The following is a 20,869-nucleotide window of genomic DNA, read 5'->3' on the forward strand; positions in this document are numbered from 1 at the left end:
TGAGATATACCAATTCGCGAAAAAATAACCATGAATGGGTTAGTTGTTGAATGATCAATTATCTTCTCCATTGAATTTCGATTGACAGAAATGAGTAAACCTAGTTAGAATGCCGATAATATGAGTTGAACCGAAAACTTGAATAAAAACTGGTTATATTAGTTATTTGACCTGTGGACTATTTATGCAGGAGTTGAAATAAAGAATACATGATAAAGGCGAAAAATCACACTAGTTACAGTAAGACAATAAAACAAAGACCGATAACATTCAGAACAGTAGAACGCAGGACATAATTTATTGTGATATAGATATGCAGACAACATGAAATTTCGATCAGCGTATTTCTTAGGATAGATATAAAAATCAAAGCAATCTAGGTATTGTCATAATTGTCCCTAAATATATCTTGTTAAATGCTTGGATGGAAGCATACGGATAAAGATATGAGACAATAGGTATTCATAAACATTAGCCACAGATGTCAAGAATATATAACCGCTAAACAAACAATAAAAACCGCAAAAAGAATACTGATAATAATTTTGGATAATCATTCAGAAAGAAATTATTTTCGTTACAGTTTATTCATTTCTTGGCTTTCGTTCTTTATAATCATATTGATAACCTAGAAATCATTCTGTTTAATCAGTACTCACAGGGAACCTAGTGAGCAGCTGTTATGTCCATTTAACCAAAAAAGAAAATTTTGATTTTCCAATAAAAACGCATTACAATTATTCTTTTAACGAATAGAATTAACTAAATTCTCGATCACATGCTTTTATACATTTAAATGGTGTGCATCTTTCAATTTGTGAAAAGGACATCGACAAAATAAGACGAACATGTGCATACAGTTGCCAAGTGCATTGAATGTTATAAAATATTGATGTACTAATCTCAAGTATTTTTAAGTACTTTTACCATTCACCTTCGGAAAACAAGGAACATGATTACTTCAAATAACCACAAATGTGCTTATGAAAAACGAAACAAAAACTATATAATGGAATAAAACACAACTGTTACTAAGTAAGTTTTGAACAATTCATGAATAACTTATCAAACTTCACAGGGAAAAAAGTTTGGATTAGTTACATACTTATTGATGTTTTCATTAGAATAATAACATCAGATATTTTTTAAGGCGCAAAATTTGAAATAAATGAAAATCAAATAATCAGAAGGAAAGTTAGTAGATCTGGTATTTAATATGGGAAACTCGGTTACGAAAAGAACTCTGTAATAAAAATATGTTGTCACAACTCTACATGCACATCGTTTAACATTTAGGTAAATTAGCGAAACGAGAAGAAATAACAAAAAAATAACGCTTGAAGGAAAATTAAGTAGGTAACTTTACTCACGCAATCAATGTATGCAAGAAGATCCTGTAAAATTTGTGGGATATTTTAAGTCGTAAATATTTCTCACAATGAACTCAAAGCAGTGTAAGGCAAGGTAATCGATTTGCACAGAAAAGAAAGAAACCTAAGAAACCAAGATGTTTGCAAAAAGTATACGAAGGTTTTTTTAAAGAGGAGATTAAGAAACAATTCCAAATAGTAGAAAATTAAAACAGTAAAATGGTTATCCATTAAAGAGCGTTTGGTTCAAAATTGTTGTTTAGTTGATACAAAGTGTTGGGGCTGTTCGATCCTCAGAACCCACTTGATAAACTTTTTTTGTAATTTTATTTTGAAAATTTGAATTCCCTTATTTCGCACCAAAAGCGCTCTTTTCATCTTCATGTCGTATTTCACACTCGGAAAAATCTTAAACGCTATTGGTCCGTTGTATCTTTTAGTACGCTATTTTGTAACGCTTCCCAAGGACATTTTTATACTGTATATATACGTTTGATCTCTTCCTGTCGCGATTGCTTATGCTTCTGGCTGCTTACGGGATATATCTTCCCCACTTTCAACTTGGACTTCTCACTCTAGTCAGCGGGTCTGGTACGCGTCAGAATATATAGCTTGTTGGTCTCTGGTCACATGTATTTGTTCCGTTCACAGACTAAGTGAACTCGTAACCGCTTCAAACATAACACGAAGTTAGTGTCTTAAAACTAAAGTTTTCCATTTAGTACAAATCGCAGTTTACAAAAAACGGGGAATTCGAAAAAAATTAGGTAAATGGATAGGGAGATGGCTTCAGAATAACCGAAATGTGTATGTTGAATTCAGACGAAAATCTCGCTTGAAGTTCGTATGCTGTTGTTAAAGACTGAGTGATGTATCAAAATCAATTATAGTGGAACCAGCTACGACAGGTATCATTACCAAGATTAGACTTGATATTCTTGGGTTGATTTTTATCAATAAAAATAATCTATTTATATACAAAGATCTCTTTGTGCTATTTAATTATTTTTATTTGGTTATTTATTTTCTGAAGAAGTGGCTAACATTGAGTCAAAAAACGTCAGAAATTTTAGTTTACAACTTTATCATGTTTATTTACAGCTGCGATAGTTTGTTATCTTCCTCTAAAAATATTCAGTTTAGTTTCATTCCATTCTTGTCGTTATTCAATTTCATTTGTTCCGTGTGAACTCTTATTCTCATGTAAAGTTTTCCTACCTCAGTTGGTATTATTTCCTTATCTAGTCAGTTTCCTTCCTCATTGCGTAGATGTACGTTACAGAAAATTAGGGTGACATATATTAGTGTCAGAACGCAGATTGACTGTGATTCACTGAATTGCCTAACGAAACGTATATTTGTCTCCATTCGCTTATGATAAATATAATATCTGACATGAAAAAAACTCCGCTTTTTACAATTATCTAACACAAATCCCATTTTTAATAAGTACTCTTCAGAAGATGAACGTGATACGGCACGATACGTGAGGAAATCAAGCACAACTGAGAATTCTTAATTATGTAACTATGTATTTGCAATAAGAATGTTAAAACTTTACAAAATGTTCAATTTCCTCTTTCTGTAGTGAAGTAACGAATAAATCAAAAATGGTTTGGTGACAAAGTGCATTCACAAATAAAAATTATCCTGGAAAGTGATATTTTTATACAGGATTTTTTTACGATAATCTACTACATAGAACGCAATTTAATCCGTTGGATGATTAAGGCGAAATGTTAGTTATTGAAAACGTTTTAACCTAACTGTTGACATAACTGAAATACTTTTAAAATAAAACCAAATGCCTTTACATTGTTTGAAAAAACTCACTCTATCAGTTGGAGACGCAGATTGATAAGAGCTAACACTTCCACTGGATACGTGAGGCAATGACTGTTGGACAGTGTCTTTAGTTACGTTACCAAATACATTTTCAGCAGTATTCAAATGATCATCAGAGAAAGTATCACCAGTTGAATAGGCGAAACCAATATCATCTAATCCATCATAAGCCATATTGATATCCAGAACCTGACATAAATAAAATAGATGAAAATGCGTATGAAAACCAAGAAAATGAACTTACGAGGTGTTCAGCTCTTTGTGAAGAGCTTAAATTTGAAATTGTAGGAAAATAGACTAGTAAAATGAAATGATACAATATGTTCGCTGAACGAAAAGTATAAATCATGTTTTTATTATCGGAATGATATAAAATTTAAACAAAAAATGCAAAATACAGTTCAGTGAACATGGATCATCTATTGAAGCTTTGAACAAACGCATTTATTATCACTTGATACATGTTAGTGAAAAGATAGGCTAGAAGATTCCAAACAAACGTTACGTAATTGTCAAGGAGATGATGATGAAGAACAGTGATATGAAATTCGATTTGAAACGAGTAGTGTGAAGGGAAGTTATTTATTTGATGAATACAAAAGAAAGAGATAAAGAGTAGAAAGGCGGCAATAAATATATATAAAAAATCACAACGAAATTGGGTTCATGAAAAAATTAATTACTAGGTAAGTTGCCTTCGAATTTATGAGGTACTTAAGCTTTTCTCATGGACAAATTTCTGGGTAATTCAGGAAGGAAACAATAATGTCGAGGCTTGTGTACAAAAGTGAAAACAAATTGTCCTACATCTTATTAGTACAGTCATTAAACCAACTGAAATCGAAATAGCTGCCGAAACAATCAAGTGCCTTGACAAAAACATGACAAATTAATATTTTAGCGTTGAAATTTATAAATATATTAAATGGTCGAAATAATGAGTACAGAAAGGTAATAATGAACATTTTTGCAACCATATAGTGGATAGCAATATAGAACTTACTGCTAGTGAACAGAGTATTTTTATTTTGGCCTGAATAAATATAAATCGGTATCAGTCACAGTTTACATGAGAATTTAATATTCACAAACCGTTTGCTACCTGTTTGAAAAAAAGTGAGTTTTGAAAATATAATTACATTAGATCAATGTTGTGTCCACAAAAAGGATCTGAAATGTCGAGGGATAATCCAAAAAACATCACGCTTTATTCAGAGTGAAAAAAGAAACCAATTAACCGATTAACGTTACATTGTTGCTTTCGGGAAAACAGATTAAAGATAAAGAACTATATTCTACCGAATACATAGAATATTACAATGATAGTAAGTAGAATAAGTAAATCTCAGTCATCTGACACAATTTTAAACAAAAAACTGCTTATTAGAATATAAACTTATTTGGATACACCAGTTATTAGACGCAACAGTGAATACATACTGACTCTCATCTTAAGTTCCCAAAAATGAGAAAAACGTTTACTTCTAACAAGAGTGAAGTTTTTAAATCTGGAAGCACTAGACGGCCGTTTCAGGTTTAAAATGTTGGTCTAACCTTGATTGGTTCATGATTTTAGTGAAGTTTTAGAGTCTCTACAACCAAACACGGAATACTTATTTCCTGTACATTTTAAAAATACCGCGTAAGATTATCAGCTAGTATGATCGATAAAGACGTTTAGCACCTTGCTTATAGTTCTAAATTTCACATTTTGAAATTAAGTAAATCAGTTTTATTTTTTATTCAGACGAACAGTTAATATTAAGGTGTTATTAGGTATAATAAATCAGCGTCATCAAGATTGAGATTCTTGTTGTATAAAGACTATCGACTTCTACAACTGATTACTATTATTTAGATAGGTAGGCGTATAAACATTTCCATCTTTGATATATTTAAACCGTATGACATCACCTCTCAAAAATACGCCTTAGTCTAAGTATATTACTGATATTCTATAATTACATCAATGATCTTTTGAATATAACAGCAAGATTTTGATTTGGCACCATTATTTATAATTCTAGAACATGATTGAAGAATAAGAGAAAGAATTATATTGAGGTCTTCTAAATAAGATCTAACTTTGAAATCAACATTTACAAGCAATCGTCAAATTTGAAATAAGATTTTTTATGATATTATTCAAAATACAGGCAATGGATTACTTTGATTTTTTGTGTTACAGACACCTGAACCCTTTTTAAATCTTATTTTGAGTGCCAACCAAATAACTCAGTGCTTATGGTCAAGTGTATGAAATCGGTTACAAATATAGAAACAGCTATAAAGCTGCTATGTGCGCTATGTGAATTACTGGTTTATGCCAAAGCTTGTACATTAGTAGAGTAATTACGGAAACTTAAATCTCATTGACGAAAACCTACCCAACCTCAATACAGATAGTAAACGTAGAAAAATTCGATGTGAATCATTCCTAATGAGCTACTCTCATTAGGATATCCGGACTACATTTTATTCAGAAAAACGATTGTAACCTATCAACCCTAATACTAACAACAAATAATCTCAATTTCGATACATTGAAGTCAACTAGTAGAAAGTTTGAAAACTGAAGTAGACTGAAACTACCTGAATAAAACAGATAACACAAGTAACGACTGAAAAAGGTTTGACGGCTAACAATACAGTAATTAGTAATATGACGTACAGTAGAATCAACTGTTGTGCATAACTCTGTTGACATCAGTAAAAATAATACTCCAGTATAACTCCGAACCAGCTTTTAGTGAAAAGAAAGAAATTTCTATGGAATAATGAATTGAACACTCTTCATAAATGTAAAACTAAAGAAGTAGCTATAAACTGGTGGTGCATAATTATTTTTAGATGATACAAAATAGAAGTAATGTACTCATTGATGATCAATGTCTCTTTTGATAGATATCAACTGATGGAAATAAAAATCATAAAATCCATAACGTATTTGTGATCTATTAAGATAGAACTGCACAAAACCAAATATTCAGGTATATCATATGCTTTCAAATTTTGATAAACAATTCTTATGCAATTTGAAACAGATGAGTTTGCTTTAAACTGTACAGTGAGATCAGGTGATAAGAACTTTAAATCCCCCAGGGAATCGACATATTCTTAGAATACTTAAACACCTAATAAAAATATGCATATTCACTTAGCCCACTTTTGTCTAACTTCCTTTTTTTTCATCAGATGAGTAAATCATGAGTGAAACAAGGGTTTTTCAATTCAGATTTGGTCATATGAAAATTCTTATGGCATTAGATAATATTTCTATTATTTTCTATGACATCAAATGTTGAGGTGTATTTATGTACTAATATTTTATACCATAGATAGGAGAATGAGGATACATATATTATAAAAAGAACATATAATTCCCATACAATAAAAAGTCTAAAAATACAGGTTATCAAATTATGTATATTTTTTCATGCTAGTAGTACTTCTAGCTGATTGTAGACCACAAAAAAACTAAGTCTAAATTGTATTTATAATTCATACACCCAACTAGACAAAAAAGGTGTATGATATGAAAACGAGATTTCAATTAAATTATAAACATTACAGCATACATATGGAGTGGTTAAATTATTTGATTAGATACTGCCAAGCTAATTTTGTGATAACAAACAATATAAATTCTAGAGTATTCTAGAGCTCAGTAACTCAAGAGCATTCATGTAAAGTCGATGTTACTTATTTACGCCAGTTACCCTCGTGGAGGAGCAAAACAGCCGACGTGAACTCAATTAATTTAGGACCATTTTTCTGATGTAACACAAATTTAGTTATCCAAAAAGAGTATATATGGAGAGTTTTATGATGATCAAGACTATTTGGTGGAAATCAGACTATATCTAGGTCAGGAGTATACTGGAAAGTTGTTAGGGGAAGACAAACCAAGATGTTGCATCGAATAAACAAGTTATTTACCTTTAATCTGTAACATGTTGTTAATTTTGAACTAATTGGCTTGGGTTTGATAGATAATCATGATCACTAGTTTAAATTGTTGGTTCGAAACCTACCATAAAGGTTAAGAATAAGAACCTATCTTTTATCTTACTTGAAATTATGAGTTTCACTAATATTTAATGAATTTCATCCTACTATTCCATACCTTCCTTTAGAACTATATTCTCCGTCCAATCCTTCTAAGTATTACTGATACCGTTATTACAACCAATCCGTTGTTAATTACTTTTTCATTACGTTTTCGCGTACTGAAGTGGTAACACCTGGGGATGATACATATTTATGTCAGTCTCTAGGTTACTATGACTGACTGACACATTTCGTGAGATAACAGGTACATGAATGAAAAACCTGAGAATTACTTTCTAGTAATGTAGCCAAAGTAATTATTTTAATACCTTCATTTGATAAGTACAAAAGTTTTTTTAGGTATAACTGAGAGTCAATTAGTCAGTCAGAACAGAACCTGGCATATTTTTGCATCGGCTACAGTTACCACATTCTATGAGCACAGAGAGATGAAATTATGAAGACAAATTTATGATTGGTAGGATTAGTCACAATATCACGGGTAGTAGAAAGAATTAGTTATAAGCTTGTTGCATAAGAACGTATAGTACCATTTTACAGTTACGTATGAGTAACACGAAGAAAGTCGATCAAAATGTCACCAGTATATGGATTTGTGGAGATTTCAGAATTTTCAAAGTTGAATTCACGAGTCAATCTAAGTAAGACCACAAGTGAAAACCTGGAAAAATTGGATGTCCGTTTCGTCCCAGTACAGGAATCCTCAGCAGTACGTATTCACAATCCAGCACGCAGAACTCGAACTTAGGACCTTCGGTCTCGTGCGTGCACGGTTAATTTGCCTCAGACATTGGATGAAGGGCTGAGCAACATCATGGATCGATTAGAGTTAGAAAGTAACACCGCTTGATGACGACTCAGTGGTCTAGAGGTTATACATCCGCGTGCTAAACTAACGGTCCTGGGTTCGAGTCTTGCGTGCAGGATCGTGCACTGCTGAGGAGTCCCATATTAGAATGAAACAGCCGTCCATTGCCTCCAGATTAAAATATGATCTACAAATTATAATGAGACTAATTACTATGCGATTAACAACTTACAGTGAAACAATAAATAAAAAAATAGAATCAAGTTTACTACAAGTGTTGTATGCAGTACATTGAAATATATGAATAGAAATATCGGAAACCAATGAGAAAAGAATAAATAGTAAGTAAACTGACAGCAAAATAAAAGCCATAAAAGTAGGTAAAACAATGAACTGCTTTACATTTTAAGATAAAGATAAATTTGGCCGTACGCAAAAAAGGTGTAAAAAAAGTAACAAGACCATGAAGAAAAATATTCCAATAGAGGTATTCAAATTTATCTAATGATAAAGCTCAAAGATTATCAGGATGTTATTTCGTGTGAAAATTTTAAGAAGGAATAGTGAAGGGAATTAATTTTCAAGTTGAAATAGTCAGATATTGTTAAAATTGAATAGGAGATAATGGGGGAATACATATCACGAAACTAATTAATGGTCTCACTTTGAAATAATACATATTTTCCAAGAGTTAATAAATCATTTCGACTATGAAATATCCACAATTAATATCAGAATTTAAATTATAATGACATCAATTTTTATCACATACACCGAATAGTACATTTCATACATAAGCTTTACTCATGGCAAAGTCAAAATAGCATCGAAAATTTGTTGATTAAGAGGATGGTTTTGGTAAAGTTATATTAACACAGCTGAATGGTTTATTGGTGTTAGATCGTGATGATTTGAATGTTCTTAATCTGATCCTAAATCTGTATGAGAGATTTAATATAATGATCGAACAATTCGCTCAATGACTCAATGCTCTTCAAATTTATTTTGACAGATTCTACATAGCGATTTCAGAGATCAAGACAACTGGGAGTGGTGGAATGTTTAGTTTTTGTGGTTTCGGGATCGCGCGATTACACCACTCAGCTCAGAGAACGAAATTCCACAAAAGCAATTCAAATCACAAAATCATTGAGTAAAAAGAAACAATAATAATGCCTAAATGTCAAATAGATATTCTAGTAAATTGTAGTGCATGTTACTTATGTCGACATACATAAGTAGTATGTAACACCAATAGGAAGTGGGATGGCCGTCAAAAGAAGATTGATAAGAAAAGAGAAACGGGAACACGAAGGAAATATGATTTGGAAGATTCAGGAAGGATGTAAAGGACAATTGATGGAAGATTTACAAATGAAGCATTTAATGTATGGTTTTCACATTTTATGAAGGCACTGTAATTCTGCGTTAAACACTAAATATGGATACTGAGAAAACAGAAGAATTTTACAACAATAGAGTTACAGATTGTGGAATCATAGATGTCGGGAAAAAGTGGCAACTATAAAAGTGTATCTCATTCATTGGTTAAAGTATATCAGACGATCTCTACCACTTCTACTAACAAGAATTAGGCAACTGTAAGAAATTCAAGAAAAATTAATGAATATCTTCAGTGAAAAAATTTCTTTTACTAAGTTAGCAGCCCATTCATGTATGAAAATGCAACACTATAAATAGTGAGCACATTGATACGCTTAAAGAATTAGAAGAGATTAATGACATTAGGGAATTATTAACAAACAAAGTGAATTGAAAATTTACTTTGAAAATTTATTGGAAAATTATCAGACAAGAACAGTATTTTCTTTTTTTCCTCAGACAAACTATGAAAAACAAACAGCAAAAAAGGACTGAGCAATGAAAAAAAACGGACACACACATACACAGCACAAAACCATATCTATTAAGTTGTTTAGTTTATATGCATTTAAATGAATGGCAAGGAAACAGAATGATGCATAATATACAAATGAAAATTTATAATTGACAATAAGCATAATCATTCAGCTATGAACAAAGGTAGAAAGAACGATAGACGAAAGTAAGCAATAAATAGTATTAGGAAATTTTTTCATTTTATGTGTCACAAGAGGAAATAACAAAAAGAACTTCACCACATGGTTTTAAAGGGACCACGAAAAGCAGTTACCACTAAGAATAATACACGATAAGTGTATGCAGCGGTTGTACATACCAGCAGAAAGGTAGTATGTAACTTGTTGCATCCTTTTATAAGAAAGTAAAAACAGTGCAGAGAATGAGATAAATTGTAATCACTGAAGCAGATATAATGCAAATGCAAAAATAACTACTTGATATCACTAAAATATAGAGATAAAGTACACAAGACAAAATGCATCCTAACTACTTGATAAACAAACGATTGTGTAGTGTTAATACAGTTGAGTAGTGCAAAACCTGTTGTCAAATGACTTAACACTTCGTTTCTGGTGAATAAGCTATATGAAGTAGCTGACGGCAATACGTTATCTATCAATCAATTATACTGTTACCAACATGTCATACGTTCACCAATTACTATGATAATATCAATAAAACAATATTTCGCTCGTAAAAGGTCAAAATATGGCCTCACAAAAAGATTCAAATTCACATCATAAGCTGACTGCAGTCACCGATCAATTCATCCTGATATGAGAGATTCAATAAGTTTGCAAAATGACCCTGCCAGGGATAGAACCAAAGAAACTCACGTTAAGTAGAGTGATCTCAACGATTAGATCAACGGACTGACACACATTCCCATTTATAATCAATAGTGATATACCAAAACAGTTAATGGGTTTCTCCTTTGCTTACAATGGTATCCCCGGTAAGGTCATTCTATGACAAAAACCAGCCATAAATTAAACATTTCTCCACAAAACTTCTTCATCACTGTTATAATCATGAGCTCACTAGTTGAGATCCCGAAGAAATCCTGAAGCCCTAGGAGGAATTCGCAACCAGAATTAAACCATATCCGGAATGAAACAGCCAATACTCACGTTTTCGGATGATAATTTCAAAAGTTGCACTCATATAAAAACCATCCATTAAATACTATTAGTTAAATAATATTATAGGAAAAGTTGAAAAACAGGAAAGTAGAAATTAGCAATCCGTACTAATAGTATAACATCGTAAGATGACGAAAAAGTAAACACTTTATTTATAAACTGATTGAGTTCTAAAATGAAATAGCAACTTCATTTCAAAATATATTTAGAGACACAGATAAATGATGTGAACAATTCAGGTTAACATTTTTCACAAGCATGAAATGGCTCATTCCTCTTCAAACAACACTTATGTTTACAATACAGTTGAATACGTTAATACAAATGTACTTAATACAAACCAACATCGTGGAATTCTGCTATTACATCTCTATTGCAGTTTCAGCTTGATATGTGGGAATTTGGAGTGATGCAGCTTTGTACCAGACCTAATGATATTAATAACCAAATGATCAAATTTTTTTACAATATGTTTCTATGATTACAAAACGATTCGTGACTAGAAATAAAACACTTTGATTAAAATAACTTACTGAAGTTTCAAGATTTATTTCTCGACGACTAAAGTGTAATAAACAAGTATGGGTACTGCTTGCAGTTAATAGTTTACGGGAATCAGAGCAAAAGTGCATAAAATGTATGGCAAGAGGGTCGCTTTCAGTTGTTAATAAAATGGAAGAATATTGAGCATTGATATCTTTTGCATCAGAAAGTGAGGTACTGCCGGTTTCAACAGGATTAGATGTATTAGTTGGGGGGTTTGCAAACAACTTCGATGTACGAAACTTATAAAGTGGCGTTAACGAGACTAGAAAAGATCAAAATGAAAATTTTGTTATAAAAAGCTGTGAGCTTGAATATGTAGATAACTTATGGTGAAAAAGCGAAACACGTTCACCATTTAGAGGTGAATAAATCGTGTATCACTTCAAGTAGTGTTACTCTGAAGTCGTGAAACACATCAAAAGTAGGAAACATATAGACATAAGCGATAGTTGGGATCCAATATAAAGTAACGACTACATCCGGTGAAGCGACCAGGTGAGTACTATTGAGGACATATATACTGTTGGGAGAAGATGAATCAGTGAACGAAATCTTAAGTTTTTGTCAAAGAAATTTACTAGGCCTTACTCAAAGACAATGCCTATCTCAACATGTCTGCTGTAGAGGTAATATGTATTGTAATTTTTAAGTCATCGATTGGTAGTCCGAATTATTTGACGAACTACAAATTTATTAGTGGTTGGAGCGATAAAATTGTTGGTTAGAAGTTCCAAGTAACATACTAGGAAAACAGTAGAAATAGGATTGATAAATTACCTGAACAAATTCCAATACGCTTAATATGAAGTCCAGTAACTTAAATTACTTTAACCCATACGATGATTTCACTCAATTGTCATATTCTTTTCAATAAAACTTAAAGTCACAGTTTCTGTGTCAAGAAAACTAATACATGTGGTTTTAAATTGGCGGTTACCCTACATTTGAGACCATATCTATTAATATGATTAACCACAGAAGGAATGTTTTTCACGAATAAAAATGCGCGTTCGAGTACGTAAATAATTTTAGTCTGTTTGGAACTACATGATTATTCCTACTGCAGTACTTTACTTTTGATTTACAAAAATAAATCCGAAGGCGCATTCTTAACTTCCACTACTATTTTATTGACAATAAATTGCATGAGTGGCAAGTGTGAAATGGTAGTCATAGGTAGAACGAGTAAACAGAAGCAATCGGTGTATAAACGATCGCAAAGAAATAGTGTGACATTGAAGAACAACCTAAAGTAAATAAAAATATAAACAAACCTTCGGATGCATCCCAAAATCGAACAGATCCATCAGCATGTCTACAAAATGTGTATAGCGAAAATGTGGTAATTTGTTTGGGGAAGCTTATACAAAACACAATAATGAATCAAATGCCAGATCTAACTAATAAACTAAAGCATTTAAGTACAGTATCTGAACCTCTCTACAATCGTGGTATAATACTAATGGAAATACTTTTTATATGAATTCGAACATATTCGTCTAATGCTTAAGATTTAGTTGTAACATGCTGGGAGTGCGAGTTAATTGAGGATCATGTAGCCAATCAATATAATTTACACCTGTAGCTCATAATAGGTATTTTTAAAAGATGAATGCACAGAATCTATATTAATGAACAGTCACGTCTAGTCTAAAATGGTTTGGTAAATATTATTCATTTCGTTTTGTCCTATGTAGAAAACATCTCAAGAGAGAATTATCCTTGTAAACATTGCTCTTAATCGAAAATAATGAAGTAGATGCAAGTGTTGACATAATTCGCATAGCGCGAAAACATTTAGTCACTAAAGATACATATGAAGAAACGAACGAAATGATTTGTCTACTGACTTTTTTATAAAACAATAATATGTTTTTTCTACAGTGGAAAATAAAAGTGATAGAATTCGTGTCGCTCTTGTTCACAAATCCATTCACACAGCAATGATTTCATCTAACAAGTTGGTATGCTGTTCATTTATACAAGACTCTAATAATAATAATAATAATAATATTATTATTATTATTATTATATATATATACTTCTTCACTGAAACCAACTGATGCGATAATTCTTATCAGGAAAATAGACACCATCAACCACTCATTTCAGTCCATCAAAAGTGAATGAATGGTTAGAAGTGATTGTTCAAAGCATAGTTGTCAATAAGCGGTAATTTATGAGAAGCCATGCACCCAAGAGAAATTTAAATGGTTTCCTTTACTATCAACCATTAACCAATGTCTACATCGTCTGCTTTCCTCAGATTTGTAAGGAAAGATACATGTTAGATCTAAAAATAAAATTTACTGCACAAATACACTTTCCATCGAATAAAACTGAATAATTTTTGTCACACGCAAGACAAATGAAAAGCTTCACTACATTATTGAAACAGGACTATATCTATAATGAATAGATGGTCAATGATATACTTATTTTAATTAGCATAAAACGAACTATCCTTTCTCATATACTTTTACTCTTCATAAGATTAGAGATTTGATATCGCTGAACTCTCTTAGTAATTGACTTAAGTGATGGTACCTAATAATTAATTCCTTTTATGAACATTATAATTCACAATCAAACCATTCGTAAACAGGAATATACAGAAAATTACCAGAAACTGTGTACTACCTAATTCAAGATGCAAATTCTCAATGGGACAGTACTTAGTGAAAAATATCTCAGGGTAATTATACTGTCCTAACTGAGGCAAGAAAATTGAATCTGCAGAATTCACTAAAATTTAAACGTAATTCTCATCAGAGAATAGTAATGGATATAGAAGCTCAAACAAGGTAACTACACTCATTTCCCTTCGTTATTAAGCATGTTCACCAAACAGTGGAACAATTAATATAAAAGTCAACAGAAAAATAACTAAACGTATTAACGAGGAATGTTATTAATGAAATACCCTGTGATGATTAATTCAGGAACTTGTTGACTACTCAATCGCCATTCTCCTCCAGTGATAGGCCATTCGCGACTGCTGAACACATCAGGTTCAGCACACGTTCCACTTTGAGTACGATTCCGACGACTGCTAACAGAATAGAAAGCAGGTATCAAGTCTCCAGGACAATCAACTAAATATAAACAGCTGGTGACAGGAGAACTATGCAGATCCATTGGATATGGGTTTTCAAATGTTGCGAAGCTTGAAAATTAAAAACAAATTTGGTAAATGCTTCAAATATATTCAAAGGAATTTTTTTTAAAAAAAAGCAAAAGATACTCAGAAAAAACAATCAGTGTCCTTACTTTGGAGATAAAAGATCGATAACAACAAGATCTTCTTGTAATAATATGGCAACTGCATAAGGATCCATTGTCTCTGAAAAAATAATAAGTATTAATATTACCGGTCAGAATGTAAACGTATCAGAAAAGATTTTGAATACAGCTTCATATTAGTGATTACTATGATAGCAGTTGATGTTTCGTCAGTAGTATTAATTCAGTCTCCAGATAAGTATCAACAGCTAGCTAGATGTAAGTATTATCCACCTAATGAGTGAAAAATAAGATTAAACACTCGGTTTATATTAACCGGTGTCTTTTACTAAGCACGTAGTTTAGACATTTAATCATGCGTGTGCAACCAGACAGAAAGCATTTATTTGAAAATACGAATTGATCGTAAACAACCTCGCTATTTAAGAATATAAGAAGACAGTGAATATTTTGTAAAATTTTGTGAAAGACCGCAACGAAGCCTACTGATTAGGGACAATAATATTTGTGAGAAATATATTTTACTCTGTTCATGTCTGCACGAAACAATTTAAGCTAAATTTATAATTATTTACAAGTTTTTCCTAGCACGATATAAATTTGCAAAATTGAACGTTAAATCTTTACCTATTTTTTCTACTGTATTTGAATTACGACAGAAATTAAATTGTGAATAACTTGTAGTCCTGAATTAGTCGTTTCCTTGTATCTCTTAAGTGCGCACTTACAAGGATTTTACCAATGCGGATGGGCCTTCTAGACGGCCTAAACATGATTTCAAACCAGTGAGGGACAAGCATTATGAATTGTTAAATTAATTTATTTCTTGTCTAAATAAGAATGAAATAAACAAAACGAATGCAATTCACAAACGTAAACGAATAACGTAACACTTCTAGTTGGTGTTCTTAACATTCTAATAAAATGATTCCTGGAACATTTTTATCTATAAAGGCAAATGCATCTCATGAATAGATACTTTATTTCAATAATAACCTACCGCATATTAGGTGTGATATCGTTTTATGCTGATCTTATTTAAGGTAACATATCTCTAAATTTGGAATAAATAAGGATCAAGCAGTAAGGTTAGATTATAAACAACCGTAATTTTGCAGCTCATTTTTGTTTTCATTAAGCTCAAATAAAACAGTATCATCGAGTAGTTTTAGTAAAATGATTTGGTTTAACAAAACAAATGTAAATGTGATTATCTACTGGTTTACTTGAGTGACGATATTATATTAGTCAACTATACGGCAGTTTATGAAACGATTGTCCTCAATGCAAATAGATCTGTAACTCGATTATAAATTAGAATATCAGGTATAAGTACGATAGTTATGAAAAACAGGTTGAGTAAAAAAAATCAGGAGAATACATGTCATTTACTGTGTTTTTGAAGTTGTCTGAAAGGGTTACACTTACATAATTAAACAAGTCAGAAAACCGGAAAAACCTGCCGATATATATTTCGGTCATTCAGTATCTCACAAATCCAATGAACAAGATACTCGCTTTAGCAGTTTTTTTATCCATTAACATTTAGAAGTTGTAGACAATTTTACAAAAGTTTGGTGACAAATGATAACTCGTATATATAAAAATGGAAGAGAAGCCTCATTTGAAAAATCTGCTAAATGATCAATAATAACAAGTCCATGGGTGGTATTTAACATCGCTACCGCAAACACACTAAACTGAATGGTATATTAAAAACAAAATACGAAAAAAATTGCAGTTTTCATAAAAAAATCCCATGGGTTACTCCGATAGTTAGATTGAACTCTCACAAGGTGAAAGGAAACTTTAATTCTTTCAATGCTTAATGAAAACTAAGAGTTTGGTTATATGCATTCATGCTGTGTAAATTAATATACAGCTAGGCATCTTCTACAATATGTCTCCTGGTTACAAACTAAAGAAATTACATAAAACTCGATACAGTGAAGTACAAGGGGAAACAGCGCTTCAGAACGTAAGTCATAAATGGTAAAAGAGGAGTAGATAGTATTTACATATATGTACATAGATATCACAGCATTTTAAAGTGAGAACATATAAACTTTCCTACTTTTAAATTCAAATTTACTGTTTGGTCTTTGTAATCGTACTAAAAGCTTATTACAATAAAAAACCCAATGTGGATCACCATAGACTGCCAACATGATAGTCTGTTTTAGATTAAGATAGCATGTTCATAACAAACGTTCAAGTCTCATAGTAATTACCTTAAATTTGATCTTACCCAAGATTATAATCAACAAGCGATATGGCGTATTTCACTTTTGTTGAATATCGCTTAGTTCGTGATTAGAAGTCAAAATTATTCAGTTCAATAACAAGTAATTGTACACAGCCAGTCATTTCTAAGAAACATGGAAATGAAAGAGTTTTCGCTGAAAGAATACCTACTTACTAATCTAATTTGGGACCAAATAAAAAAATAGTGAATTCATTTAATCTAAATCAATAGTAAGAGAAGAAAAGTGAGAAATTTATTACGTACCACTTATGTAAGGAGACACACAAAGAGTTGTGAATTGAACAAGTTTATGATCCAATTGTAAAACAACCAACTTTTTGCCTCTTTTGATAGTTAACATATGATTACTAGAAACCATACATGATGATAAATTTGGGTCACTTTCAGACTGATCTGAGTTTAGTAACGATGTCGAGGAGACGTTGGTAGTAGCTACCGATGAATGAATGACAGTTTGAGCTGCAGGAGAACGGCCACCACCAGAAAAGATAATGAATGGTTCGCTGAAGTAAAAAAAGATGACAAATTTAGCACACTTCAAGGTCTATGACGAAGATAACAAACACATTAGGTTCTAAATACTTTATTACTTACGTAGTTTTATAAATTTGTGATATATGATAAGCTAGTGTCAAACCATGATCCTACAAAAAGTTGGAATCAATCGAAGACAATCTAAATTACGATACATATCTATAAACTATTTCCTTTATCTCTCATTGGATAGGCCTTTATTCTCATCAATAAATCTTTCCCTATTTATTTCTAATGAAGTGAAAACGCACATAAGTATATTCTTTTGATGTCAGTTTTCTGAAATGTAAATTGATCAACGTTTTTTTGCCTCAGCATTTTGCATTATAGATAGGCGTATCAAACTGAATAAATTCAATAACAAATAGCAACAAAATGAAACGGAAATCACATGAAATGAATTTATGTCTAAGCAATAAAATCTTGTATTAAATACAGGGTAATTTGTGATGTGACACATGCTAGGGAACTGATTCCTTTATAAAATTTATTTACTACATTCTTTATTTTATGTCACTAATATACGTGGAAAATATCTAAAGGAGTTATAGCAATTTATATATATATATATATATATATGAACAGAATTTTCCCAAATGGTCTCCTTCATTTTACTTTTCTTGTAAAAAAAAAGGGGATGGTTTGTGGACAAATTAGAAAGAATAAACCGCAGAAATAAGTGATTTAGTATATGCTGTAACCAAAAGAATGGGGTTTCAGTGTTGGCATTATCAACATTTATATATTCACACAAACATCTAGCTAGCTACCTTAAACCGAGAGAAATTGGCAAGAAACTCACACACAGAATGGAATATCATATATATCATATATACTGAATGCATGCATACACACTTTAATACATATATGTACAATTAGTAGTAGATGATCATAAGAGTGGGTTAGTTTCCACAGTATTTCGTCAGAAAAAGTAACATTATTAAACAACAGCCCTGAGAAAAACAGTACAGAATGATAACAATTCAACTGACATTTATGAAATCATAAAATACCATTTAGCTATAATGTGAAAATTAGACAAATTTGATTGTGAGTGAAAATAATAATATTCAATTTACCTAAAGTGAAAAAAACAGAACTGATAGATACACTTTTCCCGTAGATATTACAAATAAACAAAAGTTTAGTAGAGTCAACTGAAACGTATCCTTTTAAAATATATTCTAGCAAACTGATATTCTATATATTTTACAGTATAATATACAAGGGAGCAAACGATAAAAACTGTGGGAAAGTGCATTTCACTGGCATAGAAAATTTTTTAGTAATAATCATAATAGATATCTTTTTATCGTAAAGACATATAAGCTCACAATCAGTGTAACAATGAAGACAAATGATTGCTTTTTAAACATTTATAATCAACTGTTTTAAAAAACTCTAAAGAAGCTTTAGTGTAAAATGATCTGGTGGACATGTCAGTGAATGGAGAGATTTAACATTTCATTTGGAAACATAAAAATGATGAGCTAAAATCATTAACCGATTATATGTGATCGAAATCTACGCAAACGTGTAGTATCAATCAGTAAGGCGACAATTTAAAACCAATAACACAAGAAATAGTGTGCGATTTTTCCAACAACCAATAGCTCCATTCTAGTAAATAATAAAAGATTGATGAAAAACTTGATTTTTCCAAGTACTTAGAGGGAAATAATTAGCCCAAAAACAAGTTTCTAGAAAAAAGGTTAACATGTTTTCAAACAGCTTCGTAAAAAAAGAATTAAAGGTGGTCTAAAGTAATCACTGAAATATTGAATAAATGAAGCCGGATTCTCGGTCGACAGGATTCGATCTGCACTAAGAAGGACCTGATACACATGACACTGATCACCACTCAGTGATCAATAAAACAGAATCCGGATTCGTACATGAACTGAACCTTGAGTGATTTAACTATGAGATAAAAAATCTTCAATGTACAAATGCAAAGACGTGTTCCAAATAGAGAAATCTATAACAAATAAGATACGAGCATGATAAGATAGTGAACATGATATTTATAAAACTGAGTTTTTGCCTACAGATTAAATAATTTTGGCGAATTTCGAGTATACAAGTAATAGAGAGAAAATATGAAAAAATAGAAGAATGAATGAAAATCAAAATTGACGAGCTATTATGAATTAAAAATATGGTTCCTAATTTTTATTTAGGAGACAAGCTGTTTTTTGACTCGAATCAAGATTTTACGAAATAACTCCCCAATATGGAAGGCATCACAATCGACATATTCTAATACGAGAGCACAATTCTGTATTGACATAAAAGGGCTCTTATACTCTATACGAACGACAACATTTCGAAGGGTATTAGCTGTTTAGTAGTATGCTTTAATTCTCCATGCTTCATTCAAAACGTAGACGACATGAAAACGATTGTGTCACATCCCACTGCATTTACCAGTTTGTTCTCTCCTTAAACCTATCCTGGTAATATATGTTTATTATCCAGAGTGACTAGGTGTCAAATTGTTTTCACATTATTTTTATCATTATTATCCTTGTCTACTCTTACTCTCCCCCTCTATTCCCAGTCTAGTTGACCTTCTACTTTTCAATGATAAAAGCTTCACAGATTCAATATCTTCCCGTTGTTGAATTTAGGAGTAAGGTGATAAATTTGTGTTGAATAAATACTTGCATATTAATTGCAATTTTAAGGTGATTATACTTTTTTATATTAATTACTATTGAATTAGTATGTGTATTCTCTTTTCGGTTTGGGATTGAGAATAAATTTGTCGTATGATCACATTTTCACTATATTGTAAGTAGAATGCTAGGTTTATAAAAGCCGGTTCTACTTAGACTGATTAATCGTTCATAAAACATTGAACAACAAAATTTAGCAATATAATTGAGGATATCTACACTAATTTAGTTAGGATTTCAACCTCTTTACAAATACAATATATGAAATAATCAGCCGAGAGGTTTTCAAAGTTTTTGAATTTTTTCCAACTTGATTACAAATAAATAACTAAATAAAAATATATGATTCTCTTTAATAACTTCATCATTTATTGACATATAATTATGATATATTTTCTTGACGAAACATTTCTATACGAAGATACTTGAGATTATTTATCTCTGAAAATTCTAACTTTTTTTTT

At 31.4% G+C, this 20,869-nt stretch overlaps 1 protein-coding gene across 1 annotated transcript in view; it reads right to left on the minus strand.

The window, feature by feature from the left end:
- Positions 1-11,770, minus strand: part of Smp_128490 (putative tomosyn) — a gene marked incomplete at its 5' end in the record, with an annotated part of 35,566 nt that extends 23,796 nt beyond the window's left edge. The window contains 2 exons of the mRNA XM_018789049.1: positions 3,204-3,404; positions 11,672-11,770. Of these exons, the coding sequence (XP_018654531.1) occupies positions 3,204-3,404; positions 11,672-11,770 (300 nt within the window). The remainder of the gene's footprint in view (positions 1-3,203; positions 3,405-11,671) is intronic.
- Positions 11,771-20,869: the final 9,099 nt, after the last annotated feature.

This window comes from Schistosoma mansoni, chromosome W (assembly GCF_000237925.1).
Source record: "Schistosoma mansoni strain Puerto Rico chromosome W, complete genome".
Classification (NCBI taxonomy): domain Eukaryota; kingdom Metazoa; phylum Platyhelminthes; class Trematoda; order Strigeidida; family Schistosomatidae; genus Schistosoma; species Schistosoma mansoni.